Source organism: Mirounga leonina, unplaced genomic scaffold, assembly GCF_011800145.1.
Source record: "Mirounga leonina isolate KUSES-001 unplaced genomic scaffold, KU_Mleo_1.0 Mir_376, whole genome shotgun sequence".
In the NCBI taxonomy this organism is placed as follows: Eukaryota; Metazoa; Chordata; class Mammalia; order Carnivora; family Phocidae; genus Mirounga; species Mirounga leonina.
This window is the reverse complement of record NW_023270718.1, coordinates 2,825,149-2,834,492: the sequence shown is the minus strand read 5'-3', so window position 1 is coordinate 2,834,492 and position 9,344 is coordinate 2,825,149. Positions and strand designations below refer to the sequence as shown.

General features: G+C 59.3%; 1 protein-coding gene across 1 annotated transcript in view; it reads right to left on the bottom strand.

Annotated features, from left to right (window-relative positions):
- Positions 1–413: 413 nt before the first annotated feature.
- PPP5C (protein phosphatase 5 catalytic subunit) overlaps positions 414–9,344 on the bottom strand; it is a 21,913-nt gene continuing 12,982 nt past the window's right edge. The window contains exons 3-13 of the mRNA XM_034986812.1: positions 9,040–9,187; positions 8,195–8,316; positions 5,797–5,862; positions 5,365–5,463; positions 4,429–4,534; positions 3,504–3,646; positions 3,263–3,350; positions 2,388–2,428; positions 2,119–2,297; positions 1,115–1,196; positions 414–936 (exon numbers count right to left, since the gene is read on the bottom strand). Of these exons, the coding sequence (XP_034842703.1) occupies positions 874–936; positions 1,115–1,196; positions 2,119–2,297; positions 2,388–2,428; positions 3,263–3,350; positions 3,504–3,646; positions 4,429–4,534; positions 5,365–5,463; positions 5,797–5,862; positions 8,195–8,316; positions 9,040–9,187 (1,137 nt within the window). The 3' untranslated portion in view covers positions 414–873. The remainder of the gene's footprint in view (positions 937–1,114; positions 1,197–2,118; positions 2,298–2,387; positions 2,429–3,262; positions 3,351–3,503; positions 3,647–4,428; positions 4,535–5,364; positions 5,464–5,796; positions 5,863–8,194; positions 8,317–9,039; positions 9,188–9,344) is intronic.

The window sequence follows — 9,344 nt, the reverse complement described above, 5'->3', positions numbered from 1 at the left end:
GGAGAATGAAAGACGAGCGGTAGAAAATGCCTCTGGTCTTCCTTGGCGGGGGACATGTCTGCTTCGTTGGGTGCCGCGAGAGCCAGTGTGGGGTCGGTCCGGCGGACACTGTGAGCCACTGAGGGTACGCGGCAGCCTCGGTGAGTGCCTGCTGCCACTCACTGAGTGAGAGGGAAGGACGAGTCTTTCCAGCTTCCGCTCTGGCCCGGCCGCCCCGGCCCAGCCCGCACCTTGCTTCCCGGTGTGCGCCCTGGGGCTGCTGGGGCTTCTCCCTCCAGAGCTCCGAGCCCGGTGGTAAAGCCAATCCAGCCCCGGTGAGATGGAAGAGGAGGGGTGTGGGGCTTTGTGGAGCCCCCTACCCTCTGGACGCTGTAGTCATCCCAATCCCAGCAGCTCCACCATCTGAGACCAGCTGACTTACAATAACGACTTTATTTTAACATATTTAATTACAGACATAAAATAGCTGGGGAAGGGGGTGAGCCCCAGCCTCGCCCCATCTCGGGGCCGCAAGGAGGCGGGGGATGCAGGTGAGGCCTCCCTGATGACCCTCCTTCCGGGGTCTTCCTATGGCGGGGCCCTATTGCTTCAGGGGGATGGGGCCATGCAAATGAGGGAGACGGGGACGCCTCTGGGCCCCGCCCACCCCACCCCCTGTGGCCTCCCTCCGCAATGCCCGGGGGGGCCCCAACCCCAGCCTCTCTACCTCCTCCTTTCTCTTTCTCCAGGGAGCGGACCCTCTGGTCGGCTCCCCACCCCCTCTGCAAACCTAAAGGGGAATAAATACAAACTTTACAAAGTAAAAGGGGGTCCAACGTTGCCCTGGGCCGGGCCTGGGGTCACATGGGGAGCAGGCCCTGGGACGCGCGGGCCTCACATCATCCCTAACTGCAGCAGCGTGCTGGCGTAGGCCATGGGCTTGACGTCGGGATGAGGCTGGGGAACGAGAACACAGGGGGAGACAGAAATGGGGCAGCTTCACAGCACCAGATGCAGAGAGCAGCCCTCCCCGCAAGAGCTGTTGGGCACTGTGCCCTGCCCTTGACTAGGCCGCTCAGCCTGGTCCTCCCCAGACCCAGGCCAGGGAGAGCAGGGGGCTGCGCAGGTGACTCACCACTGCTGTGAACTGGTGGAACTGGGGCCGCAGGTCGGAGCCCCGGAGGTGGATGTAGGAGGCTTTATTCCCCATCTGGTCACTGTGGGGACAGGGGCAGAGGAGCCGGTCACGGGTGGGGCAGGGGGAAACACAAAGAGGGGCTGGGGGGAGCGGTGTAGAGAGGAAGGTCCAAGGAGGCTGGATGGCAGAAAGTCCGAGAGAAGAGGGAGAGCCAGACGGACAGAACCCATCAGAGACTCTGACAGAAACAGAGGGACGGAGAAGCTGAGAGCCGGAAGAGGGAGAAAGTCACAGACACAGGTGGACAGAGAGACACAGAAGTGAGAAAGAGGCCGACCAAGAAAGGCAGGAGGCACACACAGCCCCATGGAGGCAGGGCTCTTGCCAAAACCTGAACTCTGACCTGAGCACACCCTGCCCCTCAGCACCAGGAAACATGGGGGACAGAGGAACGTGGTGCCCAGCACCTGGAGGATATGGGTGGTCTGATCCAGAGCACAGGCAACTGCAGGACGAGCGGCCTGGTTTCTTCAACCAAAACCCGGCAAGCGGCAGGGGAGGGGGGATAGGGAAATGGAAGACAAGGAGACTGAGAGTGTGGCCCTTGTTCGGGTCCTACTTGGAAGACATCAAACTGAAAGACATTTGTGAGAGACATGAGGAAAGAGAGCGCTGGGTTCAGGTGACCTCTTCTGACACCTGACAGCGTGACAGTGGTGTTCTGCTTGCGTAGAGAAAAGCAGAGTTCTTTCTTCCAGACACGTACGGGGATGTCAGCGCATGAAAGAGGGGAGGACTGGGGTTTGCTTTAAAAGAGCCTGGGGAGTTGGGAACTGCTGAACCTGAGTGATGGCCACGTGGGCGTTCCTTATACTATTTTACGTACGCCTGCCTGTCTTTGACATTTTCTGATCATAAAGTTAAAAAAAAAAAAAATCCACAGCACAAAGTACAGTGGGTGGGAAAGAGAAGCCCAGACCAGTGGGGGAGGCGGCACCCACCAGTAGTTGGGGGCGGAGAAAACGGTGACACAGCGGCCGCCGTGTGCCACCTCGTAGCCCTCAGCCTTGACTTCGTGGCTGCGGATGATGTAGTCCAGGTGGTTCTCCTCCAGGAAAGCCTTGGTGACATCAGGGCCAAACTGGCAGCTCACGCCCCGCTTGCTGACCGAGCGTCCGTTCTGGGGAGACAGGGAGCTCAGGGTGCTGACCGCCCCACCCCTCTCTACCCCCAGCCCACACCTGCCGGCCACAGCCCTGGGCACACTGACCTGCGGCTGTGGGTCTGACCAGAGCAGGTCGCACATGGGACCTGGGGAGGGGGGGAGGAGAGGGGACGTCAGGGACTGGCCCACCCCAGAGCACAGCTGGGGTGGGGGCTGGGCAGGGCATCCCTGAGCAGGGGCCCGTGAAGTGGGGTTCTGAGCTCCGTGACCTCCCCCCTAGACCCGTTCAACATATTCTGGCCCCACAATGGGAGGAACTTTTAACAGTGCAGTTCAGATCACACCCCTCTGCTGCTCAAAGCCTGCTGTGGCTCCCACTGCCCTAGGAACCAAGCCCATGCTCTTCACCCAGGTGTGTGAGGCTCTGCAGGGTCGGGCCCCACCCACCCCTTCCCTGCTCACCCCCAAACCACTGGCCTGCTAGCTGTTCCTCCCACCAGTGAAGCTCACCCGACGTGGGACCCCCTTGTGCTTGCTGGCCAAGGACGTTCTTCTGGGTGGCAGGTGCCTGCTTCCCCATCAGTTCTAATGCGGTGTCCCCAGAGAGGGCACCCACCCACCAGATCCGGGCCCCATGCCACACTTCCCACAGCTGTGCGTGCGTGTGCACACGTGTGCGCGCTCTCCGTCTGCGCTCACGGCTCCAGGAGGAGCCCTGATACGTCACTCTCCGGGCTCAGCGGCCAAACTCACAAATAAGTGATCGATGCGTGCTCCCCGTGGTGAACACGAACGCTCCCTCGCCAGCACGGCCCCGGGAGGGGGGTGCGCCAACCCGAGTTACAGGTGAGGACACGGAGGCTCAGCCTTGCCATCTTTGCCAAGGGCGCGAAGCCCACCCGGCGCAGGGCCACCCCTCTCCACTGGAGATGCTGCAGCCCCGCGAGGGAAGGGGCTGCCACCCGGCCTGCCCTTGTCACCTGAATCTGGGGGCTGCCGGTTCCGCTCGATCTTCCTGATATCGTCCAGGGTGACGCCGTCCTCACTGAATAAGCCCCCGTGCATGATCTGGGGCGCGGGGGGTGGGGGGAGAGGGGAAACAGCGGTGTGGGTGGAGGCGCCGGCCACACCCCAACCCTCCGACTTGCTTCCCCAGCACGTGTGCCCGCATGCGGCCCCCCGGGGGTGCAGAGGGGCCCGCGGTCCTGCCGCCGCCCTCACCAGCACTTTGCCGTTGATACACTGGGCCAGCGGGAGCCACTCGAACACCTCACTGAAGAGCTCGTACATCTGGGCTGTGTATTTGGCCTTCACCTCGCCCTCGAAGCCATAGATCTGGTTCATGTTGTCCGTCTCGTGGTTGCCTGGCCAGCAGCAGGATGAAGAGAAGCCTCAGCACCCCCTGCCTGGGCGCCCCCTGGGGCCCACGTCCAGGGGCCTGGGGAGGACTGCCCGGCGGCCCCAAGCCAACAACATTCACACATCAGCTGGTTGGCCCCTCAGCGAAACCCAAGGAGGTGCAGACACTGTTCTCAGTCCCTTTTCTGGAGGGAAAAACAGTCTTGAGGGGCACACGTTGGGTGTGAGGCCACAAGGCGCAGGCCTGGTCCAGCCCCGAGTGACCACGGCTGTGTCCTTTGCCCCTGTGGGCCTTGGGCTCCTGTTTGGAGAAGGGACATGCATTCCAGGCTAGAAGGACCAAGGAGGGGGCAAGTCTTAACAAAACAACGGGCCTACTACAGAACACCTAACGTGGGCCGGCCCCAGGCTGTGCCTCCAGCGTCCCCCACGCAACCTCATTCTTCCCTCCCAGGGCTCCTGGGGCTTGAGGGGGGTACAAGGAAGCTGTCTAGGCCCCCATGTCTGCTGCAGCCAGCTCTTCACCACCTCCTACAGGGAAGCCCACAACAGGTGGTTCCCAAACACCTACCATGTGCCGAGCGCTGCTGCATGAACCCCCTGAACCTGGCCACGAACCTGGCACTCAGGCCCCCCGGAACCCCCAACCCAGCCCACTGCCCTCACTCCCTCCTGCTCATCTCTCCATGGACAGGTCTCCTCCCCCCCGGAGGGGGCCCTCGTTCCCTGGCGAGCTCATCCTGCACAAGGCCACACTGACCCCAGAGCCTGCTGCTGCCCAGCTTACCTCGAAGTAGGTGAAAATGATCTGGGTACAGGAGCTTAAAGCCAAACAGGGTGAGGATCACTTCTACTGAGAAGGAGCCACGGTCCACGAAGTCGCCATTAAATATCTGCTCTGCTAAGGAAAACGAGGGGGGCGGGCACTGCCTTCTTCCTCAGCCTCCCCATGTCCCACAGCTCCTGCCATTCCCTCCCTAGGAGTGGGGGTGCCAGCAGGGCTGCAGGTCTGTGCCGCTGCCTGTCCTTGCTGTTTGGCTCTGGCCAGGCAGCGGGGCCTCTCGGAGGCTCAGCAGGACAGTGCTGACGTCCTCAACCTCACCTGTTTCTCAGGGAAACGGGTGGTGGAGGGGGACGTGGGGCGGTCAGCTTGCTTTGCTCCCCCCGCCAAACACAAGCCCTAAAGCCACAGGGGCACCAGAACACAGACCCTCCCCCCCAATACTGCACAGGCCTGGTGGCCCCACACGGTGGCCATTTACCAAGCAACGGTCGTAACCTCAGCAAATACTTATACAGCTCTGACTGTGGGCCGCTCGGCTCTTCACAACCCTCTCAACAATCCCATGAAGCAGACCCTACAACGCCCATTTTGCAAACGAGGAACCTGAGGCCCGAGAGAAGAGGTCGTGCCATGGTCCCACAGCTCGAAGTGGCCGTGCCTGGTGCTGTTACACGTGCGCTCTTGTAGCAGCTTCCTCTGAAGATGAAGAGGGGCTGGGGCCCAGAGGGACCGGGCCACCTGCCCAGGTCACACGGCATGCGGGGACGGGCCCTGGCCCACCTGGTGCCGGCCGGCCACTCCACCCACACCCCCGTGCCCGAGCCACCACTCCGGCTTTTCCCTTTGCGGGCGCATGCCCTGCCAGCCGGTGGAGGCTCATCTCTCAAAGCCCGGTAGGGTACCGGAACAGGTAGGGTGTGCTCTTCTGCGGAAGGATACATAGGGGTTGGTCTCTGAGGGTAAACCATTGAGCTCAAATATGTTGAGAAGGTCATAGAACTGGCCATGGGTGTCCCCACACACTGTAATCTTCTCTGTCTGGAAGAAAAGAGGCCACCGGAGAGGGAGGGGCCCAGAGAGAGACGTGGGGAGGGGGCAGAGGTGAGGGGAGGGGCAAGAGGTCACGGCAGACCGAGAAGAAGCATGCAAAAGACACAGGCAGGGGACACAGAAATGAAGAGGGTGGGACAGAGATCAGGAGGCCAGGAGAGGGGAGGGACATCGGGGGAGAGGTTCGGAGTGGCGGGGGGCGGGGGGGAGGAAAGGCAGACCAAGCCAGGGGGGTCTGTGAGTTTCTGAGCTCCACAGCCCCTCCCCAGCCGGGGAGCCCCCCACCCCTGGCCCGTCCGCACACTGCCCCATGGCGCGCACCTCTTTGAGCGTGGTCTCCACGAGCGTGCTCAGCTTGGAGAGGGCCTCTTTGACCTGTACCAGGATCTGGAAGGCAGGGCAGGCTGTGAGTGTGGCCGGAAGGAGGGCCTGCCGCCCATCCCGGGCCCTGGGGAGCCTGGGCTAACCGGGAGATACTGCTGCGTGGAGGGCGAGGGAGAGGCCGGGAGGGGAGAGGAATGGGCAGGGGAGGCTGGACAAGTGAGCGCTGGCAGGAGCCACAGGCGGCCCTCAAGCTGGTGGCCCCAGCGGCCTCTGTGGCATTTCAACATCAGGATATTTCACATGAAAACGGAGATTCTGGGTTCCCCTTAATATAATCAGCAACATGAAGAAACATGGACGAATCCAGATGTGGAACATTTTCTAACCAACTGGCCGGGACATGTCTACATGTGTCATGAAAGCGTCTCCCCAAAAGGGCACGAGACTGTTAGATGAAAGAAGATAAAAATGCAACATTTGCTCTTTCAATGGATTCTGGATTAAAAACAAACACACACCCATAAAAAACAAAACCAACGAAATAGCTAAAAAGGACATTTTTGGGAGAACCGAGGGAAATTAAAGTATTTGTCTGGAAATGCAGACAATACTAGTTTTTGCTAAGGAAAGACTAAAAATGACTTTGACGTTGTCATGTATATTTGACAGTGTTTCCAGATTTTGTGGATGGACTGCGGACTGTTTGCATTAGGCAGTTTTAATTTTTTTTTTTTTTAAAGATTTTATTTATTTGACAGAGAGAGACACAGCGAGAGAGGGAACACAAGCAGCGGGAGTCGGAGAGGGAGAAGCAGGTTCCCTGCTGAGCAGGGAGCCCGATGCGGGGCTCGATCCCAGGACCCTGGGATCATGACCTGAGCCGACGTGGGGCTCGATCCCAGGATCCCGGGACCATGACCTGAGCCGAAGGCAGACGCTTAACTACTGAGCCACCCAGGCGCCCCAGGCAGTATTAATTTCTAAGGGGAGACACCTGAACTGTAGTCGCAGGACAACGTCCTGCTTTTAGGAGATACAGGTTATGATGCAACTTCTTTCTGGTTCAGGACAAGAAACGAGGAAAGAAAGACCGCAGTGAGTGTGCATGCACACACGTGTGTAGAAAGCTAAGGTAAATGTGTCAAAATGTTAACAACGGGCACATCTGGGTGAAGGGGGCATGGATATCAGCCCTTGGATATCAGAACAGTACTGTTCTTCCATGTTTCTGTTTGACAGTTTTCAAAATAAAAAGTTGGGGGGGGACCCAAAGTATCAAAAAAACGTAGATGTCCACCTCTGGTCAGAATGGAGAAGGTTACAAAAGACTGTCACTCTTGCCCTAATGACAACAAACCCCAAACCCACAAAATCCAACCAATCTCATGAAAACCATCTGAGAGCCGAGGGTGTTCACAAAGAAACCTAAATGCATCAACTGTAACAGCAACAAGCCCTTCCTTGGCACCTCCCAGCAGCGTGGCAGGAGGGCAGGAGGCCGAGAGGCTCCGCGAGGCCCAGAGTGAGGGCAGCCAGCAGAGCGCTCGGGCCGTGTGCGGGCTGGTGACGCGGAGAGCCCGGAGCAGCCCCCGCCACCGAACGCTTCTGCTCTCACCTGCCAACCTGCTCACGCCGCCGTCACAGAAAGTGAGGTGTGAGGCAGCATGGTGTGCGTGTGAGGGGGGAGCCTCCTGAGGCACAAGAGTGGGGGCAACGCTGGAGAGCACAGAGCTCCCCCAGCAGCCCAAAAATCTGGCCGTGGGGCTGAAAATCAGAGAGTGCTCCCACAGTTCCAGAAGCTGGAGACTTTGCAACATAAAGACATCCCTGGGATCCTGCCAGGGCTGACGGGAGAGTCCTGATTCCAGTCTGAAAACAGTGCGAGCCAGGAGTGAACTCCAGCAAGAGCTGCGTGCAACTGCAGATCGCTCGGATAGGGCCCCTCACACCAGCGGCCTGACGGAAGACAGGGCTGCCATCGTCTGTGCACAATTCTTACTTAGCTCAGTCCCTACTGTTCTTTTACCCAAAATGTCTGGCAGACAATAAAAAACGATGAGACACACAAAGAACAGACAACAGAAGCAGACCCAGAGATGACCCAGATGGTGGAATTACCAGAGACTTTAAAAATATCTATGATAAATGTGTAAAAGATCTAGTGGAAAAGACAACATGCATGAACATATGGGGCAGGGAGATGAAAACTATTAATAAAAATAACGAGATGGAAATGCCAGAAACGAAAACGCAGTATCAGAAATAAAGGCTTCCTCTGCACTGCGCTCAGCACGCTCCCGGCTCCACAGTGTTGGCCGCCGTGGCCGCCCTGCCCCTCAACCTGCCCTTTGTGGCGGAGGTCCCAGGTGTGTGCAGCACCTGGCAGGTGCGTTACCTGGTAGGCGCATTTCCGGTGCAGTTTCTTCTGCTCCTTGTACCACTGCATGAGCTCCTTCATGAAGGTGATTGTCACTTTGCCATCCTCGAGCTTGGGACCGCTGTACTCATCCTCAATGGCTGGTGTGTGAATGGGGAGCAGGAGCGAGTCAGTGACCACAGCCATCATGGTGGGGGGGGGGGCTCCCGGGCACAGGGTGAGAGGAAGATGGAGGGAGAAGGTCCCACTCCCCAGCCAGGTCCTTTCCCTGCCCGCTCCTTCTGTTCGGGCCGGCTCTGCTTTCCTCTCTGTCCAGTGGGCCCCCCTCTTCCAGTACCCTCTCTCCCCACTGCCTACTTGGTTTTACAGCACTTAACACAGTTAACTCATTTGTTGACTTGTTAATCATCTCTTTCCCTACCAGGGCATCAGCTTGGTGAGGGCAGGGATTGTTTTATTCACAGCTGTATCCCCAGTGCCTAGCACAGGGTTTGGCACGTAGTAGGTGCTCGGTAATTAGCTGTGGAACGAATAACTGAATCGTCGGAGGGCCTGCAGGACCTAGACAAGTCCCACAGGGAGGCCCGGGAAGGGTGGGCTGGGCGGTACAGAGGCGGGCAGGGAGTTAGACCCCGGCGGAGGGTAGGAGGGGCTCACCCACCTGGCCTGACCTGGGGAACGCAAGCCCCAGCGTGGGACTGTGGAGTTCCCAGGAACGCAGGAAGAGGAGCAAAAGACAGCAGACCGGGGCCAGAGGCCACCCGCGCCACCACTCCCCAGTGTGCGTGGGGAATGGAGAGGGCCCGTGCAAGGATGTGGAATGTTCGGGGCTGGGTGTGGCAGGGCACCCAGGCCCGACTCACTCATGCTCTCGATGTCCAGCGAGTCCACCACGGAGCGCTTGTGCTCATCTCCTGCAATGGCCCGCTCAAAGGCTTTCTGCTTCACGATCTTGTTGCACTCCTGGTACTTCATTTTGGCATCCTTGTCGTGGGGCTTCACCTTCACCACCTGGGCAGGCAGGCGGGCGGGCAGAGGAAGGAAGAAAAGAGGCATCAATGCGCCGGCATAGCCGGTCTGGGGCAGAGGAGCAGGCAGAAGAGGGGACGCCGTGGCTGTGCTCGCTCGGCCTGGCCCTGGGCGCCACGAACCTGGAGCCAGACCACCG